This window comes from Zosterops lateralis (assembly GCF_965231275.1).
Source record: "Zosterops lateralis genome assembly, chromosome: 17".
NCBI lineage: Eukaryota > Metazoa > Chordata > Aves > Passeriformes > Zosteropidae > Zosterops > Zosterops lateralis.
In genome coordinates, this window is record NC_139777.1 from 2,103,436 (window position 1) to 2,116,910 (window position 13,475).

Below are 13,475 nucleotides of genomic sequence, written 5' to 3' on the forward strand. Positions count from 1 at the left end.
CTCTTTATCAGGGCCTCCGAGCCCAGGGTGAACATGTGTGTGCTGACATCCTCATGGCTGCTGGCCTGGGCACTGGGCTGTCCCTGCCTGGTGGTCTCTGCTCAGGGGGTGCCACCTGCTGCCATGCAGGGCTTGGCCTGAGCCCCCCAGCTCTTGGGCACCCACTGGGGTTTTGCAGAGCTGCCTGAAATTAATGCAGGAATAGCCTGACCCATTGATAGATGCAGAGCTGAGCGTCTCCCCACGTGGGGAAGGTTTGCAGTGGAACTTGATTAATTTAGTTCTCAACTTTTGTCCTGATTTACCAACAGATGTGAGTGAAGTTCCCGGTCTCAGAGGGTTTATTGGTCTTTCTCTAAGCTGGCTCGAGCTCTGAGATAAGAGCATTTGCTGTTCTCAAGTTGGTGCAATTCCAAGTTAAGGTGGAAACTGTGCTGCACACTCTTTTGGGAGTGGGGAAAGCCAGGCTGTGTATTTTAGCCGCCTCGTTAATCAGATCTCATCCTTTTTTTTTTTCTCTCTCTCTTTGCAGAAACCAGGCAATGCGGAAAAAGTTAATTTTATACTTTAAGAGGAGAAATCATGCGCGCAAACAGTGGGTAAGTGATTCCCTCAGACCTTATTTTCTATGTATAAACCAGCGTAATTTATTATATGAGAAAGAAGAGGATGATTTCCAGCAGAGAGGTGCCGGTACTCTGTACTTTGCCTGTTGTATTAACTGTGGAATCTCTCCTGCTTAAAAATAACATGTGAAGGAGAGGTCCCCAGCCTGCTGCAGGCAGCACCTCCCTCTGTAAGTGCCTCCCACAGAGCAAAAACGTGAGGTTGGCTCAATCACAGCGGAGCCCATCATTGATCTCAGAAAGCCTATTCACAGCATAAATGTCTATTTTGTGTGTAATTGAACCCGAAGAGAGGTGTGAAACGAGCTGACTCCGTTTCCGGGTGGATGGTCTGAAGGCTGCTCTGCCTCCTTCCAGCTGACCACAGAGCAGAGTTTGAGGAATTTGTGGTTTCAAAACAAAATTCAAGCTCCGCGCCAGTTTGTTTCTAGGCAGCGTTGCCTGCGGGAGAGTTTCAGTGACCTTTAAGGAGACAGGTCTTGGTTGGGCAAGGGGCAGGGCAGGGCTGGTTATGAGGCTTCAGAGATGTTTGTTGCAAAGTCTGCAGTTAGTAGAGGAAAAAATTCAGCTGGGTTTCACAGTGCATTTTTGGTGCTGACAGTTGCAGTCGTTCCTGGCAGGAGCTGGAAGGCAAAGCCAGCACAGAAGAAGAAATGCCAGAACAACCAATGGCTCCCAGCAGGAAGGTGGATTTTGCAGTGTCTTTCAGTGATGGGTGATTCAGCTCACAGGGCTTCACGTTTCATGAGCAAGATGTAAATACTGTCTCCTGACTCCTTGTCTCTGTCCTGGGGCAGGCTCAGGAGGCTGTGTTAGTGTCTTGCATTGGCAATGGTACAGGTTTTCTCAGTGTCTTAAGGGTTGGTTTTCAACAGAAGTGCCAAAACTGGGAGGAAATATTGGAAAAAAAACCCCAGATAACAACTCTGGGAAGTGGTTTGGAGGCTGTACCTTTAAAAGTAACTTCCAATACATACATTTCTGAGGCAGATACCACATTATTTTCTAATTTATTTCAAATAACGCTTTTCCTTTCCCATGCTTTGTTTTTTGCCCCTGTTTTCTACCAATATTCCAAAAGCCACAGATCTTTCATTGCCAAAGAATGATCGTGTCTCCCATTTGTGTGCAAATACATGTTCATTTAGACACGTCCATGATAAAACTTCTTCCAGGGCAAAGGGGGCTTACAACTCCATCAGGATATGGCACAGCAGCTGGGTGCTGCTCTGGGCACCTCCCCTCCTGCAGCTGAGGACTTCTGCACTGTGGGAAGTGGGTCAATATTCCCTTCCTCAGAAAAGGGATTGCAAAGCATCATGTGGTTTTGTGTTGGAAGCAGGAGGGAAGTGCCAGGGAACTGCTTTCTGGTGGAAATGGCTGGTTACTGTGCTAAACCTAGAGTGAGTTGCTCTGTGTGAATATCAAGGAGCTGGGGGAAAAGGTTTAATTAGGCTGCAAGAGCACAGTTCCTAAAATACGACTTGCAGTAAAGTCGCCTGTCATGCAAAATAGGTGAATTTCTGCCAGCCAGTTTATTCAGTGTCCTTGAAAGGGGATTTTTCAGTTTAGGGAAGCATTTTGCCTATTCTACAAAATAGGCAACATACGGTTGCTGAATTTGCAAAGTGAATACATTTGCTGATTCTGTTTGCAAAATGGGTATGCTTAGCTATTTTTCTGCCTATTTTGTAGCAGACCCTATTTTTAGCAAAGCCCATCCACATGCCAGCGTTTCTTTCTGGCTCTTTTACTTTCTGGGGTATTGTTGCTGCCTGGGGCTGGCTGGAGCAGGGTCAGTGCTCGGTCGCCACAGGGTCCAGCCCTGAGAGCCCCATCCCAGAGGATCCACAGGGCTTCCTCCTGTCTCCACTGAGGTCAGCACAGCAGAAGACATTTAATTGCTATCGGGGTGATGATGCAGAGAGGGAATGGTGAAGGGAGCTGTTCTGGGTGTGAGAGGTTCATCTCCATCAGCCAACGGAAGAAAACCGCGTGGCTTGCAGAGGAATTGGACTGGTTCCTCCTGTCACCTTGGCTCTTCTCCTCCCCTCCAGAGAGCTGCAGCGTTCCCTGGAGCTGTGAGAGCGTGGGCTGCGGGAGGGCTGGGGCTTGGCACAGCCCACGAGCTGCCTTCAGCTGCTACGGCAGCGTTACTATTCATCCATTTTTAGATACGCATGTCAGGTCCGATTTGGCTCGCTATCACTTACTGCTGTGATTGAGAGGCTGATGGGCTGCTGAGCCCAGCCAGGGAGGGGAGCACAGGGGGCACCAGTGCTGAAAGCCAGCACAGATGGTTGCTCAGGAATGGACATGCTTAGGGCTGCTCAGAGGAAGCCTGGAGAAGGAATAGATGCTTCTGTTCCTGAAGTGCCTGACCAGGAGCTGCTTCTCCTGGTGGTGGAGCTGTGATGATCTGAGGAGTTCACAGGGCTGGAAGGTGCCTGTAATCTTGGCTTTTGAATGATGCAGGAGATCACAGGGAGTGTGTGTCGCAGCTGGAGCAAAAAACACTGGATGGGGATGCTACAGCCCAGCTGCAGTGGGGTTTGAAGTTTGCATGGTGGGGAGTTAAGGAAATGCTCAGCCAGTCCATTATGAAGCCGTGCTCTGGAGGGCAGAGCTGTGCTAGGGGGAAGCTTTGGTACTGCTGCCCTGCTGCCAGGGAGTGAGCTGCTGGGGAACCAGCAGTGTGATGTTGATGTTACTTTTTCCATCTTCAAATGCCAGTTCCTTAGAATAGGAATTCTGGAGAAAGCTTTTGTCAAGTTGGTCCGAGGAGTGGAAGAAAAGGAGGAAAAAGAGCCGCCCTGCTGGCTGTGAAGCAGCCAGGACCGTGCCAGGTGGCTCTGCTGGGGTGGTGGCAATGCAGGACCCAGCACTGGCTCATTCCCACAGGGAATGACAAACCCTTCAAAGCCTCAAGGCTTCTCAGCAGACCCAGCCCTGGTGCTGGGCTCTCTCCCGGCCGTGCCGCAGGCTGGCAGCACTGGGCACCAGCTCCATAAACTTCACGGGGTATTTTTAGCTTCTTCCCAAATGTGATGCTCTGAAAGCAGGAGGATGTAGCAGATTTGCTGGCAGGGTGGGAGCTCTCGTTTTCAGGGGGCTGATGGCATTGCTTTGGGAGAGGTGAAAACTTAGCAGCTGTGATTTTGCCAAGCTGCCTCAGGCTGTTGGTGTTACCTGTAGCTCCTGATCCAAAGTGTGAGATACCCCATGTGGGTTTTAGGGCATTTTAATTTCTGTTCTCCTTCCTCGTTTTTATCTTGTGGTTGTTTCCTTCAGCTCCTGATGAAACCCAAGCATCTCTATGCAGGGCAGGACAGTCTCTAGCTCCAGGCATCCAAGTGGGAATTGATTTATTTGCAGGGGAAGGTGTTAATCTGGCTCATCTCTAGGGCCTGAGGTGCTCTATCTGTCTCACATTATTGTTGAGGTGCCTCCAAAAGGCCAAGGAGATCAAAGATGTGTTGCTGTTCTTGGATTATTGCCAGGTCCAGGATGGACAAACTAAACCCATTGGTGTGACAAGGGCAGCAGATTGCTGTGTGTTTCTATTGGTTTGGGGTTTATTTACCTCACCCAATTTTTCTTTGTGGCCAGAAGCAAATGGGATGAGAATAAAGTGCATCTGGGAAATCCTGCAGCCTCAGGCTTGTGGTCATATGGCAGTAATGGCAAGAGATGAGTTTATTTATTTGAAATCTGGATTTCCTGTGTCTCTGTTGTGGCACTGAGTGCACTGGTGCTGAGCCACCTATTCTGGAAAGTGGTGTCAGGGTCAGGAGTGACCTGGGGCTTGCTATTAGAGCAACATCTGCCTTCACTTCCTGATTTGGGCCTTGGAAGGCCTTTGTCTGACACAAATTGAAACCCTAAAACCCCTCTGGTCCCTCAGATGTTCTCAGCTGAGGCTGGGCACCATCACTGCTGCCACTGTGGTGGCTGTCAGGGACCAGACAGGCATTGTCCCACCATGGACCTTCCCTGTGTGTGAGTGTTCTCCTCCAGCAAGAGTGGCTGGAGGAGGGAGAAGAGTTTTGGGGTGTAATGGGAGGAGACTCATTTGCATTGCAAATCTTATTTTAATGTTACCAGGCTTGTCCCATAAATACCAGTCAGAAATGCAGTGCTGACCTGATGGTTGGCTGGGTGGGTGTGCCATGAGGATGTCACCTGGGGGACATGGTGTGGACACCCTTTGCAGTGCCCCGTTTTGGCAGATCCTGGGTTTGTTGTCAATGGTGATGTGCTTGTCATGTCATGTGGGCCAAAAAGAAAGAGCAGCAGCAGGAAAAGAACTTTTGCTTTCTAGGGTGATGAAGGAGCTGAGTGTGAGGCCAGGCCACCACGCTGTATGGCCATGGGCCAGGGCTGGGTGCCTGGCTCTAATTCTGGGGAGCCCTTTCATGGAGCTGCCCCATGGCCCCAGTCCCATCATCACTGCCAGCACAGAGCAGTGAATGCTGAGGCTGCTGTGTGTGGGTAGGAAGGGGTGCCTGCCCTTGGGCACCATGGCAAGCTGTCCCCAGCACAGTGAGCTGGTGGCTCCAAAATTACAGCCCTGCACACGCTGCTCACACAGTGGGGACCAGCTCTCCTGCCCCCTGTGCCTCCTCCCAAGGCCATGTTTCAGTCCCTCCTTGCTCAGTGGCCTCAGGCAGGCACCTTGCTCTCTCCTGGGGTGTGGAGCAGGGGCTCCCTCCCCAGCACAGGGCATTTTTGCTGCTGAATCAAGCACCTGGTGGGCCAGAGGATGCTCAAGCAGATGTGAGGGGTGGGCCAAGCCACACTGGGTAAGAGTCCCAATTCCACCAAACATGTTGGGTCTGGAAGGAAAGAGCCTCAGAGTAGCTGATGGCCTGTTTTGAGAATTCACCCTCGGGTTGGTCTCAGGCCCTGGAGCATGTCCATGTCCTAATAAATTGTATTTCTTTAAGCAACACAACTCACACTCAGCCCGAGCAGCCATGGAGGGCCAGGCCTGGAGGAATTGCCCTTCCCAGACACATCTCTGAGCTCTCTCTGTGCCTCTGCCCTTTCAGGAACAGAAGTTTTGCCAGCGCTATGACCAGCTGATGGAGGCCTGGGAAAAAAAAGTGGAGCGCATCGAAAATAACCCCCGGCGCCGCGCCAAGGAGAGCAAAGTGCGGGAATACTATGAGAAGCAATTCCCGGAGATCCGGAAGCAACGCGAGCTGCAAGAGCGCATGCAGAGGTTAGAGGAGAAGCGGTAGGAAGGGGCTGAGCTGGTATCAGACAGCCTTTCTTTTTTCTTGGGGAATGGGTGTGGGGTTTGTTGGCGGGAGGAGCAGGCTGGGGTGGCTCTCGGTCCCGTTTCTCCCTCTCTAGTCGAAGTGAGAAGCCAGCAGACTGTGAGTCTTGCTGATTTTTTTTCCCCAGGGTGGCTCAACACAGAGCCAAAAGGAGCAAAAATGTCAGGAATGTGACTGACTGCCTGTCTCACCTCTGCTGCTGATCTCCCAGCTGGCCACATCAGAGCCAGGGGTAGCTCCCTTGTGCAGGCCAGCTGGCGGGGACAGCACTAATTCCTGCCTCATTGGTGTGCCCAGATTAAGATGTGCAAAACTTGCAGGTGCATTTGGTCATGTTGATGATTTAATGTGTGCACATGCTTTGATGGGAGGAGAAACATCTGCAGAGGTTATTGGAATGACCACAGACAATAGGAAGGGAGTGAAATGTCTCGCTGGAAGGGATGTCCCCTGTCTCTCCCAACCCCTGTCCATTTTCCTCCCCTCATTGGAAGTGCAATTGAGGTCATGTTGTTTTCTGCCAGGAGGAGACACGATTTCATGATCTCCACCCTTTTTGCTGAAAACTCCCTGTCCTTTCCATTTCAGCCCTGGCATCTTGCCTGGGGTTACCTGATACCCAAAAAACCTAAACCCTTCTGCAAGCATCCCATCGTTGTGCCCCACTAACAGCTGGGTGGGTCCAAACTTCCTAACTGATGGCTTTATTTTGTCTGAAAGAGAAAGGGAGAAATGGTACTGAGAGATGTTTTAATTTTTTACCTGTTTAATAAGAAAAGTTGTATTTTTTGGGGGATATGTGGCTGTGACTATAAGGGAAAGATGTCAATGGATGGGTTTGATTTAAAACTTCCCACAGCATTTGCAAACCAGATGTGGTGGCACAGTGCTAATGGCTCGGTGTTAACATCAACACCTTTGTGCCATTGCTGTGGTGGGGTGAACAGGAGAAAAAGTGGGGAGAGTGTGGTTGGGCATGAAATGTCCTTTTGTTCCAGCAATCCAGGAGGTTGACACAGGTAAGGAAAGTGGTTTGAGGCTCTTAACCTGGGAGCCCTAAATGCAGGCTCCATTCCCACAGTGTGGGAGGGGGTGGCCTGGCTGGAACGTTGGGATATGGCTGTTATGAAGGTCAAAATGGTCTTGAGTGTGGTTTGCTGGTTATGAAATGGAACATCAGTCCCTGAGTGTGTCACTGCCCTCTCCCAGCAGGGTAGGACAGAGGGGCAGTGGCGGGCTCTCCATGTCAGCCGCACGCAGCGAGCACGAGGTGTCCGAAATCATCGACGGGCTCTCGGAACAAGAGGTGAGACCAGCTTCTCCTTTCTCCTCCTCTTCACCCCTCACTCTGTCTTCTCTGAGGAAGCCAAGACAGGACTGAAGTGAAGTTCACAGTGAAGTCCTATGCCAAATCCCACAAACTTTAGGTCGCGCTGAGGTTGGAGAGGTTGCTGTGATGCCAAACACACTTCCTAGACAGGATCCAAAGTCAGAGGTTTAGTTAATGTGCACCAGCATCTTCCCAGCCATGTGAGAGATGTAATGGAGCTGTGCAATGGTTCTGCCAGAGCAAAACATGGGCCTGGTGGCCAGTAGGTTGGGTTTGTCAGCATTTAGCAGTCTCTTAGGGACCTGAAACTCCAGCATGCTGCACATCCTGGGTAGCACCCCACAAACACCTCCTGGCTGTGGTTTAAACTGGAAGTGAAGATGGGAAGGGGAAGGGGAAGGGAAAAGGAAAGGGAAAGGGAAGGGGGCCAGTGCCCAGACTCGCTGCTGGGTGGAGGGGATTTTCTGTTTTGTTTTGTTTTGTTTTGTTTTGTTTTGAATGGGCTGTGCAGCTTGACACAGGGGAATCCTATGGAATGAATGGTTTGTACGTGAGCCAGTTGGCCCACATCTTCTGGGAGTGCTCCATTCATCTTGAAACATCCCCGTGACCTCGGCTTCGTTTGGATCTGGTTTCACAAGGGTTCCACTCTCTTGGCACGGAGGCGAGCTGCAGTGAATGGATCATGTTTGGGAGGGGAGAGCAGCCATTGCCCAGCAATAGCTGGGATGTTTGCTGCCTGTGTGCCACGGCTGATCCCTCTCTGGGATCTCAGGCACTGTGCTCTTAGCCAGTTAAGGTGACAACGTGGAGGACACGGATCTTGGAAGCAGAGGGAGATTTCACAGCCCTGCAGAGGTGCTGGCCAAGTGGAGCCTTAGCTGATGGCCTCCATCCATCCCCCTGCACAGTGTGCTGCTAAACTCCACCCCAGCAGCCACCTGCTGAGCCCCAAATCTGCTTTGCTTGTCTCAGAGAGACCTTAAGAGCTTCCAGCTCTTCCACAGGGTTGGAAGGAGCAGGGAGGTGAGAGCTGGGGAGCATCTCTGGCAGCAGGGCCAGCTCTCTGCCCTGCCCAGCACATTGCTGGAGAGGAGGGGGATCTGTCTGGTGGGGTTTAGTGGCAGCACTGAGCCCTGTGCCCTCAGCTGCAGGCAGTGCTCTCACCAGCATCTGCACAGGGCCTTCTCCTGTCACCAGGGGCAGTCCACAGTTACCCAGGTTGATGCTCCAGCTGTGAGCTCACCTCCCACCATGAGGAGGCATCTAGAGCAGCCAGTTTCTAAACAAGATCCTAGTGAGGATGGGGAAGGCGATCACATGTGTAGAAATGTCCGTATCTGTGCAGAGATATGTGTTTTAGGAGGAGGAGGATGAGGTTGGGTCTGATCAGGCACAGCAAGGAAGCAGAGCAGCACTGGGGAGGCCAGAGTCAGCAGCTTCTTGGAAGGGTTGGCCATTAATGTTCTCCCAGGAACCAGCATCTGGCTGTAAATTAAAACAAGCAGCACTTGAGACCTGGCTTTCCTGGGTCAAGGGTTGAAGTTTGAGCAATGACATCCCAGGTGACAGGGAGGACTCAGACTGATGGTGCAATTGAAAGAGGATGGCCAGAGCATCCCTTCTTCCCCACAGGGTGAACTTGTGCCAGGGGATCACCAGCAGCTCAGCCAAGGGGACAGTCCCAGCATTTGAGCAGAAGACAGCACAAATGAGACATCACATTGGCCTCTCTGTTGCAAATACTTAAGGAAACCAGTGTGCCCAGTCTGTCCTGTCCTGGTGTGCAGCTGGGGCTTTGGATGAACTTTGTGCTCCATAGGATGGGGTAAAGGCATCACGTCATGTCCCAGGGTGTTGCAGTAAGGAATGACATTTCAGTGTCATTTGCAACCTCCTGGAACAATTCAGGATTCCTGTGGAAGGGAAACATGATGTTTCCCTCTGCCCACCCTTTCAGAAAGCTTTGCAAAGCTGGCCCACTTGGGATGGGAGGCTGAACCTTCATGTGGCTTTTGGAGGCTGGCAGGGGGTCAGCATTCCCCTCAGTGCTACTGCTGCTTAGACTTGTTTCTCATCACAGTCAGGAGCTGTTTCACTTAAGTCAGACGTTTCCACACAGGATCTTGAAGCCTTTTATTCCAAAATGAAAGATTAATTGTTTCCTGGCTGACTGCGATAGCCTCTTTCAGCGTTTAATTTACAATTACTCGGGCAATAAAGCTGTCTAGTGCTTGCTTTTGAATTCTCCCGTTCCTCCTCCTGTCCTTTTTCCTCTGGAACATCTGTCCCCTACGATCCCCACAGGCCTGTGGTGCTGACCAACTGTTCTCTGTGCTTTCCCCAAAGAACCTGGAGAAGCAGATGCGCCAGCTCGCCGTCATCCCGCCCATGCTCTACGATGCCGACCAGCAGCGCATTAAATTCATCAACATGAACGGCCTCATGGATGACCCCATGAAGGTCTACAAGGACCGGCAGGTGATGAACATGTGGAGTGAGCAGGAGAAGGAGACCTTCCGAGAAAAGTGAGTGCAGCCCCACACAGCTCTGGCTGTGCAGCCCTTGGGGAGTGTGGGCAGGATCCGTGCAGGGCTGCAGCTGGAGCCCCAGCACACACTAAGGCATGAATTTCCCAAAGTGCAATTTCTGGACTTCTTGTTTTTTGCTGTTGATTGGGCTGATGGAAGAAAGGTTTGAGAAAAAGACCTGATGGAGGAGTGAGTCTCTTGTCCCATTCTGAGCTTGGCTTGTCCCCCATGGACACATCCAGAGTTGCTCTGCTGCCCCTGGGCACAGGGTGATGCTTCTGCATAGAAATTTCTGGCCTTGCTGTTTGGTTGGGGTGTTCCTGCCCCTGTGCTGGGCTGTGGGAAGCAGCTGCTTGTGGCAGGGTGAGAATGGGAAGTTTTTCAGCTTTGTATCAGCCAGTTTAAAGATAAGGCCAGGGAAACCCAGCACTCCATACACATTTCCTTTCTAGATTGTCATGCTTTCCTTTGGGCACTGTGTGTCCAGGGGGTTTTTGGGCTGTCAGCATCCAAGCCCCTTATGTAGACCCCCTCAGGCTGCAGCTCCCAGCTGGTGCCTGTTCCTCAGTGCTCTGTCCTGCTGCCTGCAGGATTTGCCACCGGCTGCTGTTTCCATGGATGCCTTCCCACATCAGACACGTGCAGACTCTGGCTGTGGTGCTTTCTCCTGTTTGCAAGCAGTGCTTGAGAACAGCTTGCCTCTATCAAGCGAGATCACTTGTGGAGTCACTGATTCCTTCCCTGGGTACCCCTGTGCTGTCAGGCAAGATGTGGGTGCTCAGCTTGGTCTCACATCCAGACTCCCCTGTATCCCATAGCCCAGTGGGGATCCAGGTCTGTTTCCATGGAGGACTGGAGTATCCTTAGTGCCCCCAGTGTGTTGTGAGTGTCTGTGAAAACAGAGCTGGAGTTCAGCTTCCAGTGGGATGAGCTCTGCTGGTGCTCCCTGCTGTGAACCTGAGAGATGTGGAGATACACGGGTACACTTTGTCCTGAGCAGCAGCAGCAGCAGCAGCACTTAGTCTGGCCTCTGGACAATCAGGGGATGGCTCCAGGGATTACCAGCCATGCTGGAAGCCTCTCTGTGTCCAGGATCCCTCCTCCTCCTGTTTGCAGCTGAAATAATTAATTGCCGAGATGGACCGAAAAAGAACAAAACAAGCAAACCGGCTCCAAGCCTTTGATAGAGGAGAATCCTCGTTGCTAATTAGCCTTAAAATGTGCCACTCCAAACAGCGAGGCTTGCCACAAATGACGCAAAGGCTAATTACTTGGTCGTTAATGGCAGGGCTGTGCCTGGCTAATGGGGCTGGAAGAATCCACACCCAGTGTGTGCATCCTGCAGTGCACGGTGGATTCTGTGTCATCACCGTGGGTGATGCAGAGCTCGAGGCAGAAATACAGCAGGGTTTCAGGGCTCTCACAAAGCTCATTTTGAGAGATTGGTATTCAGGAGCTGTAAGGAGGGTGGTGTGGGGAGTCCTGCCCCAGCTCTCCCCCAGCCTGGCGTGCTGGTAGCCCAGCTGCCTGCTGTGCTGCAGCTTCTGGCCTGGGTTTTTAAGGTGAACTGGAGTTGTGTCATCCGTGACTGTGACCTGGAGCTGGCCTCCTCCTGAGACCAGGAAAACCTGGTTCAACCTTTTGCTCAGCCCAGTTGGCAGGGGCTCTTGGAGTAAACAAGCAGGCACTGCAAGGCTGACAAGCTCCAGGTCTGAACTATTTCAGCTGTCAGAGCATAACCACGAGGAAGAACCTGATTTGATTTGCTTTTGGGCAGGATTTCAGGTCTCTGTTGAGAGCCCATTGCTGGCCTACTCCCAGGGAAGCTGTCGTTTGCTGGTGAAGGAGCAGGGTGCTGCTCAGACATTGAGGCTGTGTTGTGCTGGGCAGTGTGAGAATGCAGCATCCATCTCTCATTATGGGGAGATGGCCTGGCCCATGAAAAAGAGGGGATTGTTATCTGCATTGGCCCTGACAGTGTGTTAGTACTATTGATAACATGGCCTTGAAAACCTCAGCCCTGGGTTTGTGCTGTGTGCAGAGTGAGGAGCCAGCTCTGGCTCCGTGCCCTCATCTTGGTTGTCTGAGCAGCCTGTCTGGTTTGCTTTCTTCCTATTTTTTTGTCCCCCTTAGCATTTCTGGTTTCTTTTTTGTTCTGGTGACCAGTTGTGGTGACAGGGATCTTGCAGTGCCACCCAAACCATATGGGAGTTCTGCATCAAGAATGGAATCACTGTGGGTGACAACACCCATGTCCTGCTGCCATGGCTGGAGTTTGTCAGGCCCTCACTGAGTTCAGCTCAGTGCCTTGACTCCAAGTTTGGCATTGGGACAGAGCAGAAAAAGCAGGAGAGAGCTCAGCCAGTTGCCCCAGGGGAATCACTGGCAGGGCTGGAGACATGGATCTCCTCACCATATCCTACCCCTGTTACACCCACACCACAGCTCTCCCACCTTTTGCCTCTTAGCCATTTCCCCAGGGCACAGAGCTGGCAGAGGTGCACGTGCTGAACGTGGCTCACCCTGGCTGCTCATCTCCCTTGGGCAGAGCCTGTGCTGGTGACCACCTCTCCTGCCACAAAGTCACCACTCACCAGGCTCTCCATGCTTTGGCAATGCATTGGTTAACTGTGCTGCCAGCAGCAGCACCTCCTGCCAAGGGCTTGCTGGCTCTAGATGTTTCCACACCAGCTAGACACAGGGATTTGTTGGAGGAGGCATCTCTGCTAGTGGGGACAGCTTCCCCTGAGCGGGCAGTGTACCCTCCTGGGCTGCCAGAGCCAGAGATGAGCTTGCTGACAGTTCCTCCACTTGCTGGGCATGAGGCAGCGTTCAGCAGAGCTGCTGTGCCACTGGGGATCTCTTGAGCAACTCAGCATTGTGGCAGCTCTGTGCTTCCTCATGGGGTTTGGGTTTCCCTTCCTGTCCTTTGCAGCTGCTCCCAACAGCCCAGCAGGGCTTGGGGTCCTGCTCAGCACTGGGGCCACCCATGGCAGTGATGTGGGGTGTGATGGCAATTCCTCACCCTTTCCTTGCCAGATCCTAAGGCCTTGCCCGCCCTCTGTGTCTGCCCTGTCCTGCTCTTGGTACAGGCTTGGGTGGCCATGGGATCGAGCAGGGTGATGAGCAGCTCTCTGGCACTGCTAGCCCTCCTTCACTCTCCCACCCCATTTGCACAGTGAAGCTCCCAACCAGCCCAGTCCCACTGGGCTAAATTTAAAGTTCCTGTCTTTCTGGGAAGCTGAGCAGCAGACAAGTATTTTCTCAAAGCCCAGAGTCCCTCTGGGAGCTGCCCTTTCTGCTCTGGGCACACAGGGCATGGCAGCGTGGCTGTGAGGGGGTCAGAGCCTGCACTCATAGTAACCCTCTCCCTCTCCCTCTGCAGGTTCATGCAGCATCCGAAGAACTTCGGCCTGATCGCATCCTTTCTGGACAGGAAGGTAAGCCTGCCTGCCTGCCTTTAACCTGAATTATGTGCTGTCTCTCCTCCCTCCCATCACTTGGCTGTTGGTGCTGGAGCTGCCAGAAGAAGCTGGGCCACCTGTGGGTGGTGATGGTGGCTCCAAGCCCCGGGCAGGGTCCAGACGCCTCCTGGCTCCCTGCAGAGACAGGGACTGAGTCAGCTGCGGGGAGACAGGGAGCCGGGAGCCGCGAGAGGTGTGAACGCAGCCAGCCTGGCGCGTGGGCGGCGCAGCCCACCCCGGGA

At 52.4% G+C, this 13,475-nt stretch overlaps 1 protein-coding gene across 1 annotated transcript in view; it reads left to right on the top strand.

Moving 5' to 3' along the window:
* The window catches only part of NCOR2 (nuclear receptor corepressor 2), a gene marked incomplete at its 5' end in the record, with an annotated part of 157,478 nt that overhangs the window by 71,103 nt on the left and 72,900 nt on the right, over positions 1 to 13,475 (top strand). Inside the window, 5 exons of the mRNA XM_083874116.1 lie at positions 533 to 599; positions 5,678 to 5,865; positions 7,118 to 7,214; positions 9,588 to 9,766; positions 13,155 to 13,209. Of these exons, the coding sequence (XP_083730242.1) occupies positions 533 to 599; positions 5,678 to 5,865; positions 7,118 to 7,214; positions 9,588 to 9,766; positions 13,155 to 13,209 (586 nt within the window). The remainder of the gene's footprint in view (positions 1 to 532; positions 600 to 5,677; positions 5,866 to 7,117; positions 7,215 to 9,587; positions 9,767 to 13,154; positions 13,210 to 13,475) is intronic.